Here is a 26,890-nt window from a genome sequence, read left to right as displayed (position 1 = left end):
TAGTTTTTTAAGATTATACAAATTAAAATAATTATATTTTACAATAACGAAAAATTTATTTATTTCAGCTTTTTTATTTTTGCATATATTTTAATTCCTTTCTGACTATCCAATTAATAAAATAATAATTTAACTTTATTGATCTCACATTGGAGAAATTTATCTCTACATTTAAGCATCCCCTTGGGGAGCAGTGGGCTGCCATTGTGCCACACCCGGGGAGCAATCAGGGGTTAAGGGTTTTGCTCGGGAACCCAAAGTGGAGGCTGTGGGGATCTAATGAGGAACTTGCAACCTTCTCAGAGCACAAGAGCGCTTCTCTAACGCACTAGGCCAATGCTCCCCTAGTTAAACACTGCTTATCACTAAAACCCACACCAACACAAGCAGACTTATTGATTGGCACAAACCCATACAGTCAAAAATGACATATCAGTGTCACAGACAGCCTTTGCTATACTCTAAGACAATCAGGAGATGGTATATAGTCCATATTATGGCATTCTCGTCCTGATAGTATGACAGCAGGGATGAATTTCAATCAGATCACTTTTTCATGCATGTTGGGCAAAGCCTCAGATCATCACCTAATGGCTTTTTCACATCATGCTTTGATTTATTACATTTAAGTTAAATGAAAGCACTCATATCGATGTTTTAAGGCCCTAACTTAAACTTACTGCTTTGAGGCATTATGGAAAAAATAAAAAGTCATCAGCCAAGATATCAGAAAGGAAACAGTGGATCACCTAGGTTCTGGTTCATCCTCGGGTAAAAAAGATGCCATAAGATACCATGTTCATCTATTTATTTGTATTCAAGCTCAAACACTGAGGATATGTCCAGCCTTTACACATCCTGGGATGAACATGAGTCTCTTACTCAAAGGACACCCTTTTTTGGGGGACATATGTTTCTAACAACAGGAAGTTGGAGAGTTTGGCTGAAGTGAAAGTCTGTATATTTGGAGGGAAATGGGTGTAAGGCTTGTAAGCAGAAATACGTCATCCCAGCTGTAAAGTACAGTAATGGCAGCATCATGGTATTGGGGGGTTCTTGCTAGATGGCAGGTGCATTTAAAGAAATATATATTAACATATCATTATTATATAATTAGCAAAGAGGGTTTTAAGAGGTTAGATAGATGCTAAACATCCTCTTCATTAATTTTGACATTTAGCAAAAATAAATATTTTTTTTTAACTTTGAGCAGAAAACGTTTAAAAAGGGTTGATTTAATAATAAGTTTATAAGTGTAAAAAAAAGTCTGTCGGCATTGAATATGAAGCATTTGCTGCAAAATAGTTTTTAGATATTTATAAAAGCTTTCAACATCTTAATTTGATGAGGCAATAGAATTGGAAACTCCTCGATGCATAACTGGTTTCAATGCCTCACTGAAAGCAACAGACACCACCCTGTGTAGTATTTGCCGCCATTGTTTTAGCCTCTGAAAGATAGGGCGGTTTTAGCATTATAAGTATATAAGTAAGTATAAGTATAATAAAAATTAGCTCAAGTTGTGGGAAATGGAATTTTTTACAGTTAGAATCGTTGAAAAAAAATCCAATTGAATTTAATTTTGTTCATATTGAACAACCTTATAACTCAAGACATGCAGGAACACAAACTATCCTCTATTAGTTTAACTATTGGTTTGTGGTTCAGAAAATAATTTGTGTATAAACGGTTGAAAGTTCTCATATTCGTTTCTGTTTGGCTCACAGGATCCGCTGTCTGGCAGCTCATTGCCTCCTTCCTCAAACTGCCCATCTCTGGGACTCACTGCATCGTTGGAGCCACCATTGGCTTCTCCATGGTGGCCATCGGCACAAAGGGTGTTCAGTGGATGCAGCTTGTCAAAATTGGTAAAAATATCACTACAGAAATCTGTCAATTGGGTTTTAGTTGGTAATCCATCAAAGAAGACATTACAAAAACATGCAACTGCTCCTCTCTTTAAGTAATAATCTTTTCTTCTCCACCAGTGGCTTCTTGGTTCATCTCACCCTTGCTCTCTGGACTCATGTCTGGACTCCTCTTCTTGCTCATCAGGTACTTCATCCTCAACAAGGTGAGCTTTTGGTTCACAGTACTTTTCATGCCTATTGTCATTTCTGCCTCAAAGGTTATTTTAACTTATAAAATCTTTTTGATTGAGGAAGTCAGTGTTTTAGCTTTTCTTTAAATGACTGTTGGATTACATAAATGTACAACAGCCTTCTCAGGGGGAGCCAGTTCAAACATTGCAACTCAAGTTCTGGTTTACGTGTACTGAAAACTTGGGCACTGATAAACCAGTTTTGATTTGGCAACACATGCAAATCTGATGTTACGTAACTGGTGATAACAGGCTGGCCAGCAGGACAAAAAGTGTTGCAGATTTAAGGTCACTATTGCAGACCTGTATGACAAGGAGTCACATGATCGTTTATGAGGTCAGCCGGAGTCACTGCATAGATGAGACAAACTTCTTTCTCTACGCCTTGTAGTCACAGATGCCATACCTTAAAAATGACATGAGCTGAGCTAGATTTATTTATTTTAGAATTTATTATTTTATAGAGCTGATTACCTGCTAGTTTGTAGGCTTGCAAATAAAATTTAGGAACACTATTTCAGCAAGTAAGGTTAGTCTTCATCAGAGTAGATACAGTTAATGATGAGAAAGACTAAAAAATGCAAAATATACACAAGCATTGGGCAAAAATAAGTCACATGAGTTATGAGTAGGCATAAAGTTTTCAGCTCAAAGTTGCAACCATTGAGCTCTGTCTTAAAAAGCATGAATAAGTTGTTCCTTACTAAACCAGGTGTTGGTTTTAGCAAGGAACAACTTAATTTCAACACGGCTCCTGCACTTCATAGGAATTACAGCATTAATAATTATGGGCAAAATGGTTAGAATTGGTTAGAATCCTAAGAATTGTCAATTGTTCGTCCCTGAGCAAGACCCTTGGCCCAAAAATACCTTAGATTCTGTACTGATCGCAGCTCCCTGAGGGATGGGTTAAACACAGACAAATCTTGTTGTAATGCACCAAGCTGCAATGCCAAAGATGATTAGTAGAAGCAGTGGTAGTTGCTGCAGGGGTTGTAGGAGTGTAATGGTACCCTTCTACATACCAAAAATATGTGGTTCAGCTCTGTTGGTTCAGTATGTAGATGTACCAAACAAATACAGCGTTGTTTATACCTGAATGTTTGCAGGTTGTTTATGAGCAGAACTAAGTGTGCAGTGCAATTTATTGTTGTACAGAAGTGGTGAATGGAAGGTGGTCCAAATGTCACCCAGCTCATGGCAACCACAAAATAAGCTCCCAAACATGAGCAGTGTTTCATTAGAAAAACTTCAGGCATACCCTGCTATTGATTATGCCCACTGATATCTCTTGTTTTTTCATTGAATATATTTTAACCAAATTTACTGTCTGTTCTGTATTTTTTACTTAAGGTTTAGAAAAAAATAAAATAATTGAAAATATAACATATAAAGAAATAATTTTACTGAAACTGTACTAATCTTGGGTTTTGAAACCCAAATATGTATTTATGTTGATTTGTATGTACCATTTCACCTGTAAATAAATCTTTCACATAGTAGGTAAGAACTGTTACTTTAAAAAAATGTTAGAAATATAGATCTCATTAATGAAAGAGTAAACCAAAATTTCACATATCACATTTTATGCTTGGTTGATGAAGATGCCATCGCCTGTATTTAAATTGTAAACCACATTAACCAGCATGTCAACATATAAACTGATTATAATTCAATCCAATAAAGCAGTTGAGTCAGGTTCTGCACTTTGCAGCAATCCCTTCTCCTAGTTTATTACTTGTAGAAACAATTTGTTTGCCTCCATCTGAGTCAATAGTTGAGCAAGCAAACCTTTTCTTTGGAGGCCGTGTTGGTTCACGTATAGGGTATTTACTGCATGTCCTCTGCCTTTCTCAAAGCACTTCTTTCCGGCTAAACTGGTTTTATAATTTCAGGTAGGGCTGGGCAATATGGCTTAAACATCTAATCTCTGATTCTTTTTTCTCTCAAATCAAAATAATGTTTTTTTTATGTATTTTTTCACTTAAGTTTCATAATAAAATGACAAATGACATATTGCTTGCAAAAGCTAGCTATTTTCAATCATCCCCTCTGGGAGGTGACTGTAATTTAAAGCCATTCAAAACTTTGCCACTCTCCTTGATGGGCCCTTGGCTGGTCTGTGGCTGGTCCCCTTCAATTCCTTTCTAAACATAATTTCTTTGTACAAAATATTCTTTATGTCATGATTTTTGGACATTAAGATCTAAAGAGAAGCTTTATCTCCTGGTTACACCCTGTAATTCAGTGAAAGGGTGGATTCAGAGTAAACAAAAATAGCATGACCAGGAGAAGGCCAGTGGCTGGAAGTTGGAGGGGATTTTGCTGGGAGCTGCAGGGAAGCGGGCTGCCATTTGGCTGGCATTTGACTGGGAGGGGCTCCTTTGAATGGCTGCTTCTTTAAAATAATAGTGTTTTGCAATAAAAGAAAATACAACAAATTAAATGTTTGTAGCTAGTGGTTTGACACACTGCAGTAGTTTATCAGTTATAAGTACGCATCTGAGACCAGAAAGTAATGAACTGATGTCACTCTGGGCTATGGACACCCAAGGAGTGGGTTAGTTTAAAAGATCTATATTTCCCAAAATGTAAATCTTCAAAAACAAAAATTTATCTATCGATCAATCGCCAAGCCCTAATTTTAAGGAATCTCAAGAATAAAACTAAACAGCACAGTTTCAGATTAAGGGATTTCATCTGGTGAAATTATTTTTTTTTTCGTTTATATAAAATATATTTAGGGTTTCTAAGATGGAGAGTTGGAGTGAAACTAAAATGACAAGTAATGTTTGAGAAACTTATCCTGTCCTTGCTTTTTAGGAGGATTCAGTCCCAAATGGTCTGCGGGCGCTGCCTCTCTTCTATGCCACCACCATTGGGATTAACACTTTCTCTATCATGTACACTGGAGCCCCATGTGAGTACTAGAGAACAGTTTTTCCTGTCTGAGATAATATTTTAATTCAGGGTGAAAAAGGCCAGAAAAAACAGCTGCTGCTCTACTTGCAAGATAAATGAATACTTTTTCTTGAACCTGTGTTTTATAATAATAATGATAATAATGACGTGCAGTGCTCGGATTGGAAATGCTGCCGGTTTGGGCCATCTTCCTCATCACGTTAGCCGGCTCGCTGGTCTGTGCCGCACTGGTCTGGATATTTGTCTGTCCTTGGCTAAAAAGAAAGATAGCAAGTGAGTATCTGCATGTTTTTTTTTATGTCTGTGCTTTCAGCGGTTTTCAGCATCTGATTAACATCTGGAGATTTCTCAGTCTGCTTCAGTAAAGTTAAAGTATGATGCTAAATAGAAGAGATGAGCTCCTCTGTGGTTAGAGTCACTGAAACCAGCAAAGCAGTCAGTGGAAGTTGTTATTGTGCGTCTTATTTCCCCTAAGGAGCATATTTTCTTTGTCTATAGCTACTGGGCCAGATGAAAAAGGGCTGGATCAATGCTCGCAGTGTAGAAAGCTTTTTAGATCAAAGCATGTAATTGTTTGTCATAATGGGAGAAGCAGCCCACAGCATGGCAGACGATAATAAAATTCTGAAAAAGGAAAAAAAAAAAAAAACTAAAATAGGGGAAGGAATATAACAAAGTCTGAGTAAGAGGAGAGATGCTGGCTGCTAATTTTCTCCAAGTGTTAAATAAATTAGAACCACCTGGTTAAATGGTCATGTAAGGAAATGTTTTACTCTTTAACATTAGGAATTAGCTTTTAAAAGGATGAGATGTAAAGACTCAACTTAGCTTGTAAAAAATAAATGTTTTAACTGAAGTCAGTTATCTGAATCCTCTAGCTCTGCACCGGTTTGGGGCTGAGTTAACCTGTTGCTTACAATGTTATGACCTCTAGATGCCATTCAGGATTACAGTCCATAGTTAGCCTAAGCTGGTTGTTTCTGTAAAATGAAACGATTGAAAGGGTCTGTGTACTTGGAGTACATGAGCACGTCATCAGGGGTATGAGCACTGGGTTTAGTTGGGATCAGCTGATCGATGTGTGTGATTAGGGCAATGTTCCAGCAGGGTTCTACTCCGTTGTTATTATTAAGTGCTAAAGTGTATAGGTGTTTTTGTTTTAATAATTTAGCTTTATTTTTCTTTATTATAATTTATTCCTGTTCCCCTTTTTCCTCTTGTGATAACCAAAAAAATGTTTTTGCAGTGCACTTGTTAAAAAAAAAAAAAAACACCTAAAAACTGATACTAATGTTCTGTTTTGGGGATATTCTATGTTTATTATTTAGTTTGGAGAAAAAAGGTGGATCAAATCAAAGCCGTATTTCAACACCTGACAGAAGAGAGGCTGATCCAATATTCAATATTGAAATGTTTTATATATGACATTTTCTGGTTTGTCTGGTATCCCTTATTGATCTTTGTGCGTATTTAAAACATAACATTATCACTCTCAGTACCTCATTTCTACAAAAAAAAAAAATCAATTAAACATTGAACTATGTGAAATGTTTTGTCTTGCTCAGCTTCTGATCGTTGCCTGATTTTCTTTAGGTCGCTTAAAGAAGGAGCAAGCTCTGTCCAGGATATCCGATGAAAGCCTTGATAAGATTCCCGAGGAGGAAGAAGAAAGCCCTGTCTTCAAAGAGCTGCCCGGAGCAAAAGGCACAGACGAGGCCGTGGTGCCTCTCACTGGAGGCAGCAGTGACAGGAGCACCAGAGACTCCAGTGGAGAGCTCGCCAACTCTGCAAATGGAGGCAGTATCCTGCCAAACGGCAGGGTGTACGGTAAGAATTTGTTTCTCTGGAAACCGTTTTTTTGAGCTGCATGACTTAACTTGGACACAAATGAGGACAAACATTCATTAACAAAATTCCTTGCAAAACTATTCACACCCCTTTGACTTTGTCGCACTTAAAGCACAAGCCTCTGTGTAGTTTAAAATGATAATATGTGATAGACCAACACCTGTTAGCATATTACTGTTTTCACACATTGCAAAGTCAGTGGCCTTTGGAAGTCACCAAAATCATGAGTCCAGCCTTCAAAGATGATGGAGGTCCAACTTCCACAAGGATTTAAACCTAAACTTACAGTCGTCGCTACGATGGAAATGTATTTATTGTGGGAGACTTGCCTGGTCAATGTTTAAATCTAAACGTATGGGTCTTAGCATGTATTAAAATATTGAGGAATTGATAGAAAGGAAGAAAAATCTAACAGACTTGCCTGTTGACAAGTTTTTAAGGTGTTCTCACTACCATCCTCCTTCTTTCCACCTTTAAGGTCGAACTCACTCCATGACCAACGGCTGCCTCAAATCACCTGTCGCTAACGGCAGCTTCACCTTCGATGGCCACATGCGCAGCGATGGCCAAGTGTACCACACGGTCCACAAAGACTCCGGCCTCTACAAAGACCTGCTTCACAAGATCCACCTGGGCCGCATGGATGACAGCGAACGCTCGGGTGCTCAACAAGCTGACAACAATTACCGTCTGCTGCGCCGCAACAACAGCTACACCTGCTACACAGCAGCGATATGCGGCATGCCCGTCCAGCCGGTCAGGCGCTCCGAGTCCCGTGACGATAGCGAGAAGCTTGTGGGTGAGGCTGGCGGCAGGAGCAACAGCGTATCCTACTCAAAGAAGCGGATACGCTATGACAGCTACTCGTCGTACTGCAACGCCGTGGCCGAGGCGGAGATCGAAGCAGAGGAGGGAGGGGTGGAGCTAAAGCTGGGCGCAGAGCTGGAGGGGGTGGAGGAAGAAGGTCAGGCCCCGGTGCCGATCGATGACTTGGCAGAAGAAGAGAATGAGGAGAAAGACAAGTCGGAGGTGTTTCTGCTTTTCCACTTCCTGCAGATCCTTACCGCCTGCTTCGGGTCTTTCGCCCATGGAGGCAACGATGTCAGGTGAGTAGTTTCATTCACACAGGGTGACGCATTCAATCGAAGGTACTTACATAGCGGAGGAATTTCCATTTCTGCGTATGTTCTCATATTTGCAGTAATGCCATTGGGCCCCTGGTGGCACTGTGGATGATTTATGACCAGGGAGGCGTCATGCAGGATGCTGCCACTCCAATCTGGCTGCTCTTTTATGGCGGTGTGGGCATCTGCGCCGGCCTGTGGGTGTGGGGACGGCGTGTCATCCAGACCATGGGGAAGGACCTGACTCCCATCACCCCGTCAAGGTGAGAGAGACTCCTCACAGGAGTGAGTGGGTGGCTGGGTGGGAACCTGTGGTGAAGGCTGATTTACTGTCCTGAATGGGTTGGTTTGACTCAATCAGGCCCACAAAAAATTGGGTTCATCCAATGGACTCTCATGATTAAACACACAAAGCTTTATTGCAGCCAACACACAAGGTCATTATATATGTAGGCTAGTTAATAATCCACAACAGGCAGACAGGAAAACCTATAAACACAATGAAACAGTCACTTCCATTGTGAAGGTGTAGTTACCACATGAGGCTCATTACCTTTTAACTGAGCTGGTGCCAGTTCACAAATGATTTATGGGATCAGCATTATTCAGATAGATCTGATTTAGTTTATCTACATGCTTTGATTCATTTTCAAACCATGAATTTTTTATTTGCTTTGAACTCCAAAAGTGGTTTTCACCTTTAAATCCAGGCATTTTTAACATCTTGTATATTCTTCCAACCCAAAGTCAGCTGCTGATTTTTGTTTTTTCCAACAGGTTGTCCAGCATGACAGCTTTATGTCTCTTACAATATATGACTGAATGCTCTTAATAATGAAAAGTGTTGTTCTAATTTTTTTTTTTGAGCTTTGCATTTTGCTTTTGAACTCTGTTCCGATCCTGAGGCTTGTTTGGCTTGTTGATTATTTCACCTGTTATGATTCAATGTTCTTCTTGTTAATCGTGTGAATGAAAATATTCGTTTTTCTGTATGATATTGGAGCAGCAAAAAAACATACCTGCAAAGTCTTCTTTCTATTTTTAGCTGCCATTGGGTTGATCATTAAATCAGAATGTGTGCCAACTATTGGCTCCAGGAATTAGTCAGGTCCTCGGTTGATGGTGGTCGATATTCCTTCAAGCTTATGCTTTTGAATTGGAATACATATCACCAATCCATATGTGTTTTTAAGAAGAAAGGAAATTAAACAGGTGAGAGGAAAAAAAATATCTAATTGTTAAATGAGGCGGATCTTTAAGAAAAGTCCTCAAAACCCAAGGCAGTCATTCCCACGTTATTTACATGAGTTTTCAGTTAATATAGGTTTAGGAATCACCTTATTTGGGCTAAAATAAACCTAAAACAACTTAATTAAGTATTAATAAATACCACTTCAAACTGTGAGGGTCTACAGCCCTTTAAGCAAAGGATAAAGAAACAGGCAGTGACCAAAAACATATAATCTGTAGAGGATATAGTTATTATTACTTGTGGCTGATGTGTACTTTAAGTTTATTTTGCATTTTACATTTTAAATGTAAACTCGAGTCGAATCAAATTAGGGCAACAGTTAAAATTAATCTAAGAAAATCACTTAAAATTGCCTGATGACATCATGAAGTCTAAAAAGCCTGTGATTAATGAGATCATTGACATTTAATGTGATTAAAATCTTTAAAACTGTGTAAGAGCTTTAATGAAGAGGAACAAATTGCTTTGATCCGAAAATATTTCTGATTAATCCAGAACTAGAATACATGACATGGATTAGATGTTAAACCAAGGCTTTATTAGCTAAATGATTGTTTAACAATCTGCAGAACCCCCCAAAACATGATCAAAAATACACATTTCTAAGCAGTACAGTTGATTTTCTGTTATTATTTGACCTGTTACATAATATATGAGTAACTGGGTTGTTTTTGTAGACTACAGCAAATGAACCCCCGCAGCGTGTTCACCAACATACGCAGCAGCGGTCAGGACGCATCGTTAACTGCTCCCTGCTCTACACTTGTCTTTGCTTCCATCTCTCTCTTGCTGTCTTCTAGTCTTCCCACACATGATCTAAACTATGTGTGCAAATGAACCTCTGCAATGTCTGCCTTTTACAAAGCATTGCCCTTTGCCTGCAGGTCGCATGCAGTGTGTTGACTGTACTGTCTGTGTGCTGGTATGCATGCATGCTTATTAGGGACTAATTGTTCTGTGTGTGTGTGTGTGTGTGTGTGTGAGAGTTGTTTTTGCCTGGCAGGAGCATCATACAGGGTTACAGGAAGTTGTTTGGCATTCCGGATGAAGTGGAGTAGGATGAGGGAGTGAGGGAACAAACCACAGTGGGAACTTCTCCGCTCAAACCACAGGGAGGGACGGCAGCCTGGCGGCGACTCTTGCACGCCCCCTTTCTTTTTTCTCCCCCCCTCTCTCTTTGTCTCTTCTCATTTCTCCTTTCAGTAAATATCTGCTGATCTCCTCATCTTCAGTTTCTTTTCTCCTCACTTCTTTGGTTGTTTTCTTCACCTTTTCTCTTTTAAATCTGTCTTCCTTTTCCCTAAGGTCTCTCAGTCCTTCCCACGCTCACGCCATCTCATTATTTTCCCTCTTTCTTTATTTCTCTACCTTTTTTATTTGCTCCTTTCTCTTTGTGTGTGTCCCCTTTTTTCTTCTACTTAATCTCTCTCCTTCCATCCCACACTGACTGGGCTGCCAGGTTCCTAAGACAAATTTGCTCTGGTTCACAGTTCAAAAGCCTCGCTTTTCTCCAGAGTCCGTTTTCATGAATCAGCCTGACAAAGAAATTTGTTTTGGGGCAAGAACAGAACGTTTTGTATTTGTGTAGTCTGCAGTACATGCAAGGGAATATATTTAAGACGTCTGACTAATCCCCTGCACAGTGAGGTGTTTTCAAACTTTAAGTATGGATTTTCATCGTTTCCATGAAGCCTCAGTCTGATCACAGAATTGTTAGCTGGTTAGAAGCAGTCAGAGCTTCCTTCCAGAGCTGCGTGACAGGGCAGCCTTAGTTTACAGAATTGCAACTACCAATCTGAGTAATTAAACTTAGTTTAGACTACTCTCAATAAGGCTACTAAAAGAAGAGTTTTAGCTATGTGAAATTTACCCAATGCATGGAAACGTACTTTGATCCCCCTCTAGCTTTCCTCTGCCAGTCACACCAAGCTTACTGTAACAGGAAAGCTTTATTTGGGACTTACGCTGCATATATCATAAGTTTTTTTTTCTGGCATCTGTGTTAGAAATGAACAATATAAAAGGAAAAATGCAAAAGTATGTCATGTATATTGTGTTTTTTTTATTATTATTATTATTTTTTAAAGAATTTGAAATCCCAATGTTTCTCCCGTAACATTGAAGTTCCCATTGAATCGGAGACTGTGCTGCTGCAGCTCTCAGTCCAGACCTCTGCATCCTGAAATCATACAATCTGTACAGAGAAACTCAGGTGGTTAAATTTTCCGACTTTAAAAAACAAAATGCAGAGCTTATGAAACAGAGATATAATTGATAATGATAATTGAACTTTATTGATCTCACATTGGTGAAACTTGCCTCTGCATTTAACCTATCCCCTTGGAGAGCAGTGGGCTGCCTTTGTAGGGCGCTCGGGGAGCAATGGAGGGTTAAAAGTCCATCACAGAGACCCGGAGTGGCAGTCTGTGGGAGTGGGGCTCACATTCAGAACCTTAGGATTCCAAGCTCTATACCCTAACCACTAGGCCGCCCCTCCCCTAACCTTTCCAAGTTAAGCAGTAACCAGTTTCTAACTTCAATATACTCTAAATACTCTATTGGACACTCTATTGGACACTATAAACCTATTGAAGTTTGATTTTTTTTTATTTAGTTTCACTTTATGCCTTGTTGATTTGTTAAAAAACAACAACAAGAGAATAGGGATCATATTTACTTGCAGATAAAACAATGATTAACAACCACATTTCTTCTAAATTTTTCTACAATTTATGAACTTTTTCAACTCATAGGAGCTTACAAAAAACCTCGTCTCTCTTGGATTCTGATAGGTTTGGTTTACATTTTGTTCATAAAAATGTCTCACTTAATGGAACTGCAACATGATTCCAATTTTTAGTTTTAAACCACCATCCAGGGGGTTTAGGTTTATATCTGGACTAAAATCAGAAACCCAATTTGCTTTTGAGAGATAAAATATTACCCTGAAGTGGTTGCCATTTAGAATAACTGGAGTCATGTTTAAGATTGGCTCTGGTAAAATGTTTGGAGCCCTCCTGAGACACAGAACGGCCGGGCTCTTTGTGAGCAGCCTCTGAGATGACATTTTAAGGATTAAATATCTGCAGTCTAATGAAATCCACTCAGAACTTTGTCTCTGCGTTGCTGCTTTTCATTTTTGAAAAATAAATAGTAGTATTAGTACAGAGGAATGTTCCAGTTTCATGCTGCTTCCTCTCTGATTGTTTTTTACTCTGAACATTTTTATTCTGCTGTTTCCTTTCACATGCATATATATTGTGTGTGTTTTCTGTCATGCATTAATGATTTTCTATTGTAGTGTGTCCGCCGGCCTGAAGCCAAAGCTCCCTGGAAACGGGGAGTGATTTTTGGAGAAAGTCTTCTTGTAAGCATTAGGCCCTACAGAGTCTTACCAGTCTGTTTCACATGCCACAATATCTGAGTTTACCTGCAAACGTTCAGGACCTCACAGAAGTGGTGTATTCTTTGTGTGTGGCTGTCTAATGACGGGCTTGGGTAATTACAGATTGATTGTAACTGTTTGGCTATGTGATGTTTAAACATGTAAGAACTGTTGAAATGTGATGTTGATGCTGGTGAGGCTGTGCCTCCAGCAACTCCGTCCCAGACATCACAGTGAAGAATGTCTCCCCTCCCTCCTTCCACAGTGGGTTCACTATTGAACTGGCCTCTGCACTCACAGTCGTGTTGGCTTCAAATATCGGAATCCCTGTCAGTACCACACACTGCAAGGTATGACCGAGTGGCCCCCTCCCATTCAGACTGACCTCTCTACTCCCCTACAGGTACCCCCAGGTGAGAGGGGAGCTGACACCTTGTCTCAGGGAACACACTCTGTCACTAAAGACTGCCCAAAATAAGAACTTTAACTTTTCTATTTTTTTTTTTTATTTAATTTAGAATTTTTTGGGATAAAATTTTGGATTAAATCCTTTTTTTTTTTTTTAAAGTAGCTTTGACAATCATTTTTGTATTTTACAAAATATTTACTAAAAATGAATTGATGAGATCTCAAAGCATGTAAAGACTTCAACAGTAACCATATCAGGCAGAAATTAAACATGAAGTCGTTTAAATCAGCTGATTGAATATCACTTAACTAATCTGGGTTTCCTTAAAAAAACACAGTCAGACTTTCTGGATTAAATGTTTTAATGTTTTGGTTCTTGCTTGACTGTGTATAAAAGGAGTTGAAAAATTACTACTGGGGTTGAGGTTGGAAACACTCAAAAGGCCAATTTTGACCAATAAAGTATGACTGGCTTGTAATAGAAGGGTTTAAGGGCTGCGGATTAAATGAAGGGATTAGAGCTGTATTAAACACTCTTTACTTTTAAGCCATTATTTAAATTTCAATAATAAGAAACTTATTTTAAAAAAGTTTCTTCTGACAGACAGCTGTTGTTATGCCAATAAAACAACTTAATTGTATTTTCCAGTTTACTGAACTGTTAACGACCTGCTGAATTAAACAAGTGTCACCACATATGCTGCTATCATAGAGAACCTGGATATGTGATAATTAAAGAATGAATAAACACATACTGCAGTCTAGGCAGTTCTTCAAAACATGTAGGCTGTGTGCAGTGATTTAGCTTAACCTTAATGTTCATGTAGAAATGGGAAGAGAAACAAAGTGATGTGTGTAGCTAAACTGGCTCCCTGCACTGTGGTCCACTTAAGAAACTCTGTAAACAGAAGAAGTCCAATTAAACCAGAAGAGATAGTTTTAGAGGCATGCTAAGGTGGTCCTGGACTGGCTTCCTAGCTGTAGAAAACCAGACGGGTTCCTAACTGGTTTTACAGAGCAGGGTGAGAACCAGCTCCGGCCCTGTTGCAAACCTCTTGTAAAGCCATATGCATTATTTTTAATCAGAGTCTGTAAAATGTGGATCTCAAAGTATAATCAAATTTAAAAAGATGGTTTTATGATGCATACCTAAATGACATTATTGTATATGATAATTACATCCCTATAAAACCTTAATATGTAGAATAAGAGAAAAGCAGATTGTGACTAAGGACCCTCATTTTGTTAAAAATCAAGTTAATAATTTAAAAATCCATTTTAAAAAAGCTCTGATATTTATTAACCAAGACTTGGTTTTAGAGGAACGATAGATGGGATTAAAGCTGAATTTTCAATTTTAAATTCATGGCTTACTTTTGCAGATTATCTTTATTAACCTGTTAAGATAAAATATCAGACTTTGCCAAAATATAGACAGCATGTCTTCTAATACACAAGTTATTTATTTAATACTGTAGCTTTATTATTTTTGAATGATTGTCAATGCTATTTAACCTGCTGCAAAGCTGTTATTAAGTCTTTCTTTCAAAGAGCAACATTTTTCGTCCTGTTGAAGCAGAAGACAATCGGACATTTTTCTATGTCCATCCTGTCTTGTGTAGCCCCGGGCCTCAGTGTGCAGCTCCTCTCCCCTGTTCTTTTCAGGAGATCCAGACTGGAGGAAGAAGCGGTCCTGTCCAGTCCCTGTCCTGCCTGATCCTCCTCCCCCGTCCACACCTGCATTACTCTGTTTCATTTCCACCAGCTCTCACAATGCTGACCTCTCAACATTGGCATGGTTTGGTGTGTGGGTCCCCTCCACCCCCCTGTGATCGGTCACTAGCCGACTTCCCCTCCATCGACCGGCGTCCTCCCATCCGATCCCACCCGGCACTCCTTGTTTTCCACTATTTTTACCTCTCCCTCTCCATCTTTCTGTCTCCACTCATTTGTCTTCACAGCGGATTTTGCATTGAAGTAATGAGTGCGCTAACAGTGCTTATTGCATCAAATGTGGGCATCCCAATAAGCTCCACCCACTGCAAGGTATTGGGTTGTTGGTAGTGAAGCTGAGGAGCCTCTGCCCTGAGAGCTTTTCTTTAGGGCTTCACCCTTTAGCTGTTGATCACTGAAATCTGTCACAACTGCTGAAGTTGAAGTTTTGATCTCTCTTGCAGTTTTCCTCCAGCAGCAAATATCCCATTTTTCCTTAATGGGAAACAATAATTATTTATTTATTTATTTATTTATTTATTTATTTCTAATCCATCCTACCTTATTAGTGTGGTCATCTGGATATTTTGGGTGTTAAATCTGTTTCTTTAAATGTTAACAATGGGATCTCTCATAGGGGCGTCATTTTCAAAATGAAAACGATGTGGAAAATTTTCCTTCAAACTAAAAAAAAAAACATTTAATATCTGTAGAAATATTCTACATTTAAATTAGCTTTTGGCTTAGATATAAATCCAACTGTGTTTCTTTTTAGCCTGTGTATAGCAATGAATATAGCATATAAATATAGAAAGTATTTTAATAACGTTATGAACAGTAAGTTAAAACAAAATGGAGTCATATAATCATTACTTATTATAACATGAATTTATCCAGAATTATTTTAATATTATTTTAACAAGATAAACAATTAATAAGGGAAGTTTTAAGTCACTGGAGGTTGAGAGGTCTAGTCCCTGTTTTTGCTGTGGAGCTGGAAAAAAAAAAAAAAAAAAACCTGGATAACCCACCTCTGGCTGTGAATAAGTTGAAGTAACTTCAACAACAAATAAATATTTCACAAACATTAACTATCCATTTATTAGCAAACAATAATATGGAGTCCCAAATGTCACATTCCCATAATTTAAATGATTTTTTTCAAATATTGATTTATGCCATGATTAAAATAATGGGAAAAATCATTTACTATTTTAATAGGCAGCATATAATTATTTAAATGTCAATAATTACAAAGCACATAATTACATCTAGAATTAACGTAATTCATTAAATACCTTTGGAGGTCATTTATCTTCACTCTGATACCTAAAGCTCACCAATTAAGTCATTTTTATTACAATAAAAAAGTTTAACAGAGATTAAAAACACTCTAGGTGATTTATGTTATTTATTATTGCATTTAAATCAGTTCAGTTTATTTATATAGGGACAATTCGTTACACCTCATATCAAGGGACTAGACTGAGATCAACCAGTTGATTTCATCCAGTTATAAACAAATTCTGATTAAAATAAAATAAAAAATGGAGGAAGTTCAATTGGTATCTTTTGTGAATAAATGAGAGAAGTAATACAAAAATTACTGCTATGACACATCACACAATAATTATTTCCTAAAAAAGAGAGAATTATGCTAAAAGTAGTTGTTCTTATTTTTGATTTCTCCTACAAATTTATAACCTTATTGTATTTATTAAAGGACAACATATTTAAGTATTCATTTATATTTTTTTTTTTATAATTGTGGCCCTTTTGACACTTATTATTTAAAAAATGTTATTCCATGTCCTAAAATAACCATTAAGTAATAAAAAACAATTACATGTTTTTTGTAAATAAATAAATGTTAATTGAGACAAATAATCATCCAATTAATGATATATATATATATATATATATATATATATATATATATATATATATATATATATATATATATATATATATATATATGAAAATTAAGTAAAAATTAGGAGTTAAGTTAATATGTTTTGCTACCTTTGGCTTCCCATACTTAAGGCTTTAAATGACTTTTAATAACCTGAAGGGAACTGCAGGAGATTCAAAACCGGTCTCCTACTGATGATCAGTTTGTCTAAACATCACTTTCATCTCCATGCGCGCCATTCCTTATCTCCATTCCTCACATAAAAACCTATCATGTTTCCTTCCCATAAATTTTGGATAATTTGCTGCTTTGCCAACAGGCTAAATCTAACGATGGTTAGAGGTTTATGAGTATGATAATTGTTTAACCTTTTCATTGATCTGTTCTGGAGATGCAAAGTGTGTGGCCCTCACTCTTACTGATTAACTTGTAAACTGATCTGATTTCTTAAGCCATTTGTTATTTTTAAAGTCTGGAAATTAAACTGTTATTTTTCAGTAACCTTCTAGCCTCTGGTACTTAACAAACTGCATCTCTGTGCATCTCCAGTGTGTGAGTAAGTGAGCGGGCATTGATTTGGTCTCATTAACTTGTCGGGGCTGACAGATCTTTTCTTTTATCAGGCTTTTTTTTTTCTTTTGAGGCTAAATTGATGCTCGGTCCTGATGTGAGTCGATATAAGATGATCATGTTCAGTGACTTTGCTGTTAAAAAGGCCCTATGGGCAGCGAGCAGTAGGACTCGGGTTACTGCATGCAAATTATTTAGAAACATTTAGACAATTTCATAGACAATTATGATAATCCTTTAGTTCATGCTGTTGGCAAACAGGCCGAGGAGAACCTCCACTGTAACGCTCAGCTTCCCACAGTGTGTCTGACCTTTCATCTACAAATGTGTTAGATAAAGTTAGCACAGGCCAGAGTGGGCCTGTAGCTCATGTTTCTGGGGCTGAATATGAGCAGACAGTCACCTGGTTAACTCCTGCTCCGACTGGCAGCAAGTCACTGAATGTGATTCTCAAACATGTCTGAAAATCTTCATTTTTCATCCAACTTTTTTGGGTTCCTTCTATTTATGGAAAGAAAAACTGCACAAGTGAAAATCTGATATTTGAATAAAAACATCAGCTTTTATTTAAGCCTGCAAGATTGTTTTTATTCTGCCAGTGTCAGACTTTCACATGGGCTTTTAGTTTGTTTAAACCTTCAGGCTTGCTGTTACTAACACACATTTGGATCTGAACTATGAAGAGCTGCAGGCTGCGCTGTTTTAAAAAAAAATGTTTTTTACAGCTGAACTCTGTCACTTGACAAATAGCACAGATATTAGCAATTTTCCTCAGGCTCTATATGTTTTTACATGGTCTGAAACACATTTCAAACAGGAGCTTTTACTGGTTTGCAGATATGATTGAATAAATGCATAGTCTGGTAAAATGTTTCCTTAGTTAATTAAAGAAAGTCAGCATGAGTTCCTTCTTCTTGTTGCTGTGAATATTTAAGGATTGTTTTGTGTCTGTGACAGATAATGACCAAAACTCATAGTTCCCTTTGAAATAGTTTGGCTGTTAAAGAGGCTTAAAAGTACAGCAACAAATCTGTCGATATCCCAAATTTTGTAGAAAAAAACAAACAAAAAAAGACAAAAATAGAAATCTTTTCAACAAATCCAACCTTCAGTTTGAGCACAAACCTCACTTCAAAAGAGATCTCTGGTAGCTCATTATTTGTTCTTTTTCTTTGCATTAACATCTCTTGAAAGTATATTTTTCTTTTAAATGCTAAAGTCGATTTAAGTTTTTTTTAAACCATTAATTGTGAATCATTACACATATGATTTATTATCCTTAAGTCATAATTAAAGAATCTTAATTTTATCTTTTTATTTATTTAAAGCCAAAATGATCACAGTTAGCAAAAATTTACACTCAAAATATGTTCGTTTTTAAAGAAATCTTTCACTTAGACTTTATGGAATTAAATTACTGAAACTGATCAATATTTGAATGATATTGTTGTTTAAAACTCTAAATAAATGGTATAATTTCATTATTGTCTCTAGCAGCAGTTGACTAATTGAGATGTCTCCTGTAATCTCTGTATTTTCTTATCACCTTTTTAATATAGGCCTACACTGCTTTAATCTTAGAGGTATGCTTTGTTTTATATAGTTTAACTTACAGACAGCAAAGCATTTGTTCTCACTGCCAGCTAAGATATTCTAAAATAAACTGACCTTAATATTTAGAAGTATAACCATTCACTAAAGAATTAGAAAAAAATATTATTATTTTTTTTTTATTTCACCTACTCTGCAACTGTTGCTTCGTACATCAACCACTTATCAGTTTTTCTTAAAACCTCTTTTAAAGTTTACCAGATTTTGAAATATTTTCCAAAAGTCTGTTGTAACCATTGAACCGTATTTACTAACAGTATATACTAACGCTGATTGTCCTACAATCACAACCACAAAGAGTTTGCTTTCTGCTGGGACTTTGTCTTGATCTGTGTTTTCGCTCAGATCAAACTAATATTTTGCCTTTACCTATAAACTAGGTGGATCTCACATAAAACATAATTAACTGGTAGAACATTGATTAGTTTGTAGATTCCCTAAATTCTGCATAATTTGTATAATTAAACACTAGATGGCAGCAAAGAGCCTCTAATATGATTCTGGCTATGTGTTAAATCCAAATGTTAATTAACATTTATGGTGCACACAGTAGTCCAAAAAGATTTAGTATCAGCATCTGTGTTTCTGTTTCTCTTTAAAGCCACCAGAACCTTCTAATAGATGATATCACAAACCCCTAAAATACCAGCAGATTTTAAATAGAAAATTTGGTGGAAGTCAGCAGTAAGTGGATTAAATGACTGCATTTACCAAATAATGATCCAAAAAGTATGACTCAATCATAAGTCGTTCCTGGATCTGAATTGTGTTGAGAGGCTGAGCAGAAGGAAATGATACAAGAGCTCTGGATGATGTAGAGACTTGCAAAGAGGAGTAGTCCGACATCCCTCTCTGTATACTTAACTGGTATAACAGGTTATAGGGGGAAAATGGTTCCCTGATGGCAAACAGTGTTTGGTATCCAATAGAACACTATATTACACATTTATGCCACTTATTAAGCCCATCAGGGTATACATATATATTTTCTAGGCTTTTTACAACTAGAAACTAGTGTAAGTAGAAATAGCCTGACCAACTGTCAGCCCTAAAAGTCTAAGTCCTGAATACAGCAAAGACGCCCTGCAGCTCTTCACTGTCCCTGCAACCATTGAATGTGTTCAGTTCTGCTGCTGATTATCTCTGTTCCTTCTCTCTGGCCGCTGCCTCTAGGTGGGCTCAGTCGTAGCCGTGGGCTGGATCCGCTCCCAGAAAGCTGTGGACTGGCACCTCTTCAGGAACATCTTCCTAGCCTGGTTCGTCACGGTGCCAGTGGCCGGCCTGTTCAGTGCCGCCGTCATGGCCCTGTTCGTCTACGGCATCCTGCCCTACGTCTGAGGGGGGCGTGGCTGGGAGGGCGAGCGGTGGAGAAGGGGAGTCAGAGAGGGGGAAACTTGGAAAGAAATCGTAGCGTGGGTAATGATGATGGAAGGCTAGCAGAACCGAGGGCGAGGAAGGAAAAGTAGGAAGAATCTGCAGAGGTTTACAAATGGACTTTGGTTGTACTATGGAGGATGTGAGGAGGGTTGGTTCCCACGCTGCCTGACTCTGATGTCCAGATATCCTCTTAACTCATCTGAGTTTCAATCAGTTCATATTTATTCTCTTTTCGGGGAGAAAATGCACCATTCAATCTGCTGTACATACAATAATAGGAAACTTTCCTTTTAATTAAAAAAGAAATCAACAGGTAAAATAGATAACCATACCAGTGAGCACATATCTAGTATCTGACATGAAAAAAATAATAATTGTAAATACTGTTGTTCTGATCCAGTGGGATCTGTTGTATTACGGTTTGCTTTGGCACAAAAAGTAACAAGAAAAGACATGCGTGCGTTTAACCAACCCATCCATCATGTCCGTTTTTATCATGCCAGCCAGGTACAACCGGGGCCAAAAGAAAAAGACCCCTCAGAAAAAGAGGGCCGTGTAACTTTTCTTTATTTTTTGTTTTTGTTTTTCCCCAACAATACCATAGAAACCTAATTTACTAAAGAATTTGATTTTTATTTTCTTGTGGAAAGCTTCTGTATGTTTTTAGAGATGAATCTCATATTTTTTAATGATGTATTATAATGTAATTTGTACTGTAAATACTGTCCTTTACGGAGGTTGGCAGTGGGATCCTGTTTTGTTTTTAATGTTGTAGAGAGAAGGGGGGTGGGCGGGGGGAGGCTCTTCATCTCATTATCATACACAGTATGCTTCATGCTCGTGGTTCAAAGAGGAAAAAAATAATAATTCTGCGGCTTAATAGGAAGCGGCTCAGTTTAAGGAAATGAACCAGAAACGTTGAGACAGAGAGGTCGCTCTCCTCAGAGCTGATTTATGCCAAAGTCAACATTTCAGCATGTCAATTTAGAGCCAATATGCCAAAACACTAAAAACTGAGCTGAAGCGTACGAGCACACACTGACGAGGTCCTACAACATATCTTTATCCTTATGCCTTTATTTTCATTCATACAGATGAGTCTGTGTCATAGCGAACCCTACTTTCACAAGAGAGATGGTGTCATATCACTAAAACATCAAAAAACAAGTCAGGAGGAGGACTCTGCTTCAAACTGTAGCTCCTCAAGCGTGTTTGAATGCAGAAGGACCTTCTGCCAGGTGCTAAAGGTTCTGTTTGATTTCAAGCATTCGGTGAGAGCTCATCTGAAGCCTGATGCTGGTTTTTGGGCTGCTCATATAACACTAAATATCACCAGACATCTGTCTGAAAGAGATGGTCCAGGGTTTCTGAAGGTGAGGCCATGTGAGAAGTCTGTTAGTAGTCGATTTCTTGGCTGCAAAAGGTGTCCTTCTAAATCTTCATTTATTGTAACGCTGCAAAGGTACATTATAATAAAAGCAACACCGGTTTACAAGAGATGAATTTTCAAACGTGCAAGACAACCTGTTTACACTTTTCTTAGGACTATCGTATTTTGTGCAGCTGGGAGCCACATTGGATGTGGAAATTTGGGTTGTTTCTTCACCATAAATGTTTTAAAGTTTAGATTCCAAGCAGCATTCTTGTTGCATTTATAACACATATATTGGAAAACTTGCTTGCATCTATAATTCTGAGCTAAACTGTATATATATTGATATTAACTGGTACTGGACACTAATGCTAAAGGCTAACCTGAGCAGACAGAGTTCTGAAACAGAATTGTAAAGTCTAAAAATTATCAACAGTTTATGTGAATTCTTTTTTTATGATGATAGAAGGTCCCCACAGAAGTTTGTAGCATTATTTCAAGCTTTTTTGGATTTGGAACACATCTACAAAATTAATAGATAAATGTTTAGTTTTTAGGGGGAATATGCTGCTGAAGATTCTCAGTCATCCAGGTCATAGTTCTTCCAAAAAAAGTAAAAAAAAAACAATCCACTGTTTGAAGTTTGAAGAGGTTTCGCTTCCCATCCACTAAGCTTTTTCAATTCAAAATCCCAGAAATAATGAGTTCATTTGGTCCACTCTATATAGCCTCAAACTCAACGCTCAAGTCTTCAAACTTGGTCCAGTGGATTTTTTTTAAACTTTTTTTGGGGGGAAGTTATGATGAAATGTCTAATTTCTGAAATAAAATGACGATTGAATTGGATAGAATAGCACACTTGTCAAAACGTCTTAACAATTCATTTTCATTAAATCTTGGTGGCGTCCTCTAAAATACTTTTAAACACCTTGATGATTTTACTTCCCTCAGGTACAATTTCAACAACCCAGAGTGTTTTCTTAAGCAACCTGGTAGCTCTTAGCACGGTGTATTCACTAATGGGGGAAAAAGTTCACTATTTGACCTTTTCCGTAGTTGAAACGGTCAAATGCAAACAATGAAAATGCAAATCGAATGCAAACTTTACTACAGATAAAATAGCATTATCCAAAATTGAACTTTAGGTTTTCAGACTGTAGGGATCTGCTCAAATTAGCAGTAAGCTTTAGCATCAGGAACAACTTTTTTGCATTTATCCTAAATGAAGATGTCAAGAGAGTCATCGACTGCAGAGAAGATATTAGCAACCCATGATCTGCTAACAGACCCTCACTTGAAAATTCCCGAACCATCCCTTTGACCTCAATCTGTCTGAAAGTGAAAGTAATTAAAGAATAATAAATATAAATGATCATCACCAGCTTTTAAAACGAGGTCACCTCAATGACCTATAGACAAAGTCTGAAGTTATTTTAGTTTGAACAAACTCTATGCCAGCTTTTGGATATCTTTGTTGATTTTTTTTTTTGTGGTGTGTTTCCTGTTTTTATCTTCTTCATGAACAAATCTATGCTTAAGTAGCCACATGCCTTGTATCGTGTTTTACTTTGTGCAGAGACCGTAAAAATTATTCTGTACTGTGGTGTTTACATTGTAACCATATTGTAGAGTATCTGTTTAAAAAAAAAAAACTGTTGCCTAATGATGCCAATGAAAGACAAACTATTAACCATGACTTTTTAAGTGCAAGAAAAAAAAAAAAAGAATATAACCAGAAGTGTGAGTACTTTTTTTTCCCAGTTGTTTTCTTGTAGTAGTGCTAATCATGATCCCCGTCACTTTACACTGCTGCTGCAATGTGTTAACACTACATGTGTGAGTGGATTTCAGTGATAAAAAGAATAAGTAGAAGATCTCATCAAAACTATATATTTTTCTACCATATCTGAGTTTTAACCTGGGCGGGCTTTTGCGCACTTGAGGGAGACGCTGTGGGCTTAAAGTGGGGAAAACATTTACATCCGAGTGGGTTTTGACACTAGTGCCCTTGTCCCGCTCTCCCTCAGAGCCTGGTAGCGTCCTCTAACAGGTAGATTGATGTCGGTCGCTATTAGATACGATTTTGAAATGACCATTTTTATTTTTTGAACTAGAGATAAAATACTTTGTAATTTTGTTTCCCTGCTGCTTTGACTTTAACCCTGAGCTGCTTGAGGAGGTCAGCTCTGATGAAAATATCTAAAACAGAAGGAATATGTCTGTATGGGGTTGTTATCTGGTTTTGGGGCAGCCGTCTTCTCCTGCAGCCTATGACCTTTACTCTCCCACAGATTGCACTGCATAGAGGTCTGTACAGCACAGCATGTTCACTTCCTCATGGTTTCTGGCCTGTTATAGGGTGCTGGTGGAATCTCTGTATTTGCGCGTAAACTGTCAGTGCAACTTGATTGTTGGAAAAATTAGAATTTTCATTTCAGTTATTATTAATCCTTTAATGCTTGTCCAACGTATCGATTTGAAATTTAAATTTATTGAACACATCCGATATAAGATGTGCAGGCACATTATTGCGCTCATGATAGTTAACCAAAGATGCATGTATTTGGACCGTGGAAAAGAGCCGGGTTGATTTTGAGATAACTCCACATAAAGCAACAGTTTGGGGAACAGCTTCAAGCAGGTCATCTGTTATAAACACTAAGGGGCCTCTAATCTTACAGACACATTGACATCCCGCCTCATAGTCCATGATGGTGGCTTTTACAGGGCCTTCTACATTTAATGGCACGTTATTAAATGTGCTTTTATTACTGTAGCATATATTCCAACATATATCTGATATAATGCAAGTTTGCATTATAATCTTGATTCATTATCAGGGATTTGGTAGTTTAAAATGAAATTTTTTATATATATATCATAATTATTACATTATTACTTGTCATTCTGACTTCTGATATTAGTAATTAGCTGTTTTCCTTTATCAATTTGCAGACTTGCTAAGACCAACAATCTGCCTTTCTTAAATGTATTCATGTATTTCCCATTTTGAAATGTAGCTTAAGAGATTGAACTCCATCTCTTATTTATGCACTTTGAAATTGGGAGGTTGGCTAGTTAAAAGCTTGTAATGCAGTTTTATAACTAAACATGAAAACTACTGCACTAGTTCCATATGATTTATAGGATTGTTTTAGAGATGACAGGATAGGATATTTTCAGTCTAAATTTGTGCTACATATATAAAAGGTAAAATTATTTATGACTTGCCATAAAAATGTAGGGAACTTAATGCTTTTTCACCAAAAGGGCAGTTATCTGATTTATTCTATCATTTGATGGTATTTCCGGTGAACATCACGCTGTGCAAGCCTCTAGTGCAACTTGCTTTCTTTTCATGCATTCTTCATCCTGATAGGCCAAAAGGGGCACATGTCTCAGTTCTGGGAGGAAAAGTCAAAACTGTTCTTTAAAGTTTTGCCTTGTAATCATTACATGTTGTTTATGCAACTTTTAAAGTAAATTTTATTTATGTGGTCTAATGTCCTGTGCTATCTGTGCAGACAATTATTATAAAACCAGTTCAAAAAAGTAAATCTTATTGTGAAAAATGCATATTTTTTCCTGTTTGTTTCAGGTATTTTAAATGACATACTTTCTATATAAATACAACCATTAGGTGACGCAGTTTGGCACTTTCCTCCCCACAAAGAACATCATTTTTGAAACTGTTCACGTTGTTAGTGAGGGCTTTGGTGTGCGTCTGTTGCATTATGATGATTTTCTAAACAGGAACTATACAGAATGTGCCATTTTCTTCTCTTTCCCTGAATGTGCAATACTAGCTGTTCTGAAAGTGCAGCTTGATCACAACTGGTGTACAACCGCTGTCTCATGGTTGGATAGAACAAACTCTCCTTTACAAAAAAATACAAGACAGGGGTAAAGGTTCAGAACTTCATCTGAATATGGCGTGCTATCATCTGTTTCTCTGGTCTTTTCTGTAATCAAATGTGCTCCTTGGCCGACCCTGCAGGCTTCGCAGCTCTGTGTCGTCTTTTTAATGTTTACTGCTTCTCAACTGTCCAGTCCATTAAAAGTTAAATGGAAGAAAAAAAATGCAAAGAAATTCAGGATAAACTGTAGCCTGCTTCTATGGAAAAAAAAATCCCAAGCTCTTTTGATTTGCATATATTGTACTGTAATGTTTTATTTAAGATTTTTAGTGGAACAAAAAATGTCATGTTTAAACTAAATTATGGGAATTAAAATTACAAAGAATACCTAAAAAAAAAAAAAAGAGTTGCCTCTTTATTTCTTGGGTGTTGTTCATATGTACTAAGGTTTCTCCACGCTCTTATCAGTCATTCTTGTAAAAAAATATATATATTTTAGTTGGATTAGATGTCATATAAGGCATGAAGACATATTCATTTTTTTTTTTTTGCTTTGCGCTTCAGTTTGCAGAAAGCAAAGTTTGGTTTATAAAATATTCTCTTTATAACAAAGGACACCAAAGGTCCAGATTTATATATATATATATATATATATATATATATATATATATATATATATATATATATATATATATATATATATATATATACTTTTCAGAATCTCTAGTTCATCTCTTTAGTTTTTATTTTTATGTATTTTTTTATAGTACATCACTGCACAACCACAACGTATGTAGTTGGAAAAATTATAAAAAGGTAAATTTACATCCAGAATTCTAAGTCAATACGTAAAGGAACCATATTTTGCTGCAATTACCTCAGAAGTTTTTTGGGGGGTACATCTCTACTAGAGACACTGAAATGCCCATTATTCTTTGCAAAAGAGCTCAAGTTTAGCCCGTGGATATTTTTCTTTCCACAGATTCTTACAAATGCATGAATTTGAATAATTATAAAGTGGTTCTTTATCCCTTCATGTCTGCAGGGCCCACTGGCCTACATGTTTAAGGTCTGTGCTGCCAAACACACCTGATGGGAGGGTTGATAGGTTTCTGCAGCATTTAATGCCTGATGAACCACTGAAGTCAATCAGTAAAAATGTAAAAACAATCCACTGGACTTGGTTTCCAAGGTTTGAAGACGTTTCACTTCCCCTCCAGGAAGCTTTCTAAATTCAAATGTCTGAAGTCAACTATTGCACAATAGCTCTGTCTGTGTTTTATGGTGTATATCAATCTGGAAAATGGACATAAACCCCTTTAAAGGCCTTAACATGTTTTACCACAGAATGACCCTTTATTTAACTCCATCTTACCTTCTGCCTCCTTAAGAAAACCCATCCTACAGGTTTTATACTTGTATTTGAAAACAAAATACA

General features: G+C 37.2%; 1 protein-coding gene across 1 annotated transcript in view; it reads left to right on the top strand.

The window, feature by feature from the left end:
* slc20a2 (solute carrier family 20 (phosphate transporter), member 2) overlaps positions 1 to 22,210 on the top strand; it is a 60,520-nt gene extending 38,310 nt beyond the window's left edge. Inside the window, exons 3-11 of the mRNA XM_015375565.1 lie at positions 1,728 to 1,868; positions 1,989 to 2,074; positions 4,925 to 5,021; positions 5,177 to 5,296; positions 6,617 to 6,850; positions 7,350 to 7,977; positions 8,073 to 8,258; positions 12,898 to 12,982; positions 20,020 to 22,210. Of these exons, the coding sequence (XP_015231051.1) occupies positions 1,728 to 1,868; positions 1,989 to 2,074; positions 4,925 to 5,021; positions 5,177 to 5,296; positions 6,617 to 6,850; positions 7,350 to 7,977; positions 8,073 to 8,258; positions 12,898 to 12,982; positions 20,020 to 20,184 (1,742 nt within the window). The 3' untranslated portion in view covers positions 20,185 to 22,210. The remainder of the gene's footprint in view (positions 1 to 1,727; positions 1,869 to 1,988; positions 2,075 to 4,924; positions 5,022 to 5,176; positions 5,297 to 6,616; positions 6,851 to 7,349; positions 7,978 to 8,072; positions 8,259 to 12,897; positions 12,983 to 20,019) is intronic.
* The last annotated feature ends 4,680 nt before the right edge of the window (positions 22,211 to 26,890 follow it).

The sequence above is a fragment of the Cyprinodon variegatus genome, unplaced genomic scaffold (assembly GCF_000732505.1).
Source record: "Cyprinodon variegatus isolate N-32 unplaced genomic scaffold, C_variegatus-1.0 Scaffold121, whole genome shotgun sequence".
In the NCBI taxonomy this organism is placed as follows: domain Eukaryota; kingdom Metazoa; phylum Chordata; class Actinopteri; order Cyprinodontiformes; family Cyprinodontidae; genus Cyprinodon; species Cyprinodon variegatus.
Note: the sequence above shows the minus strand (reverse complement) of the source record. Positions and strands in the feature narration are given on the sequence as shown.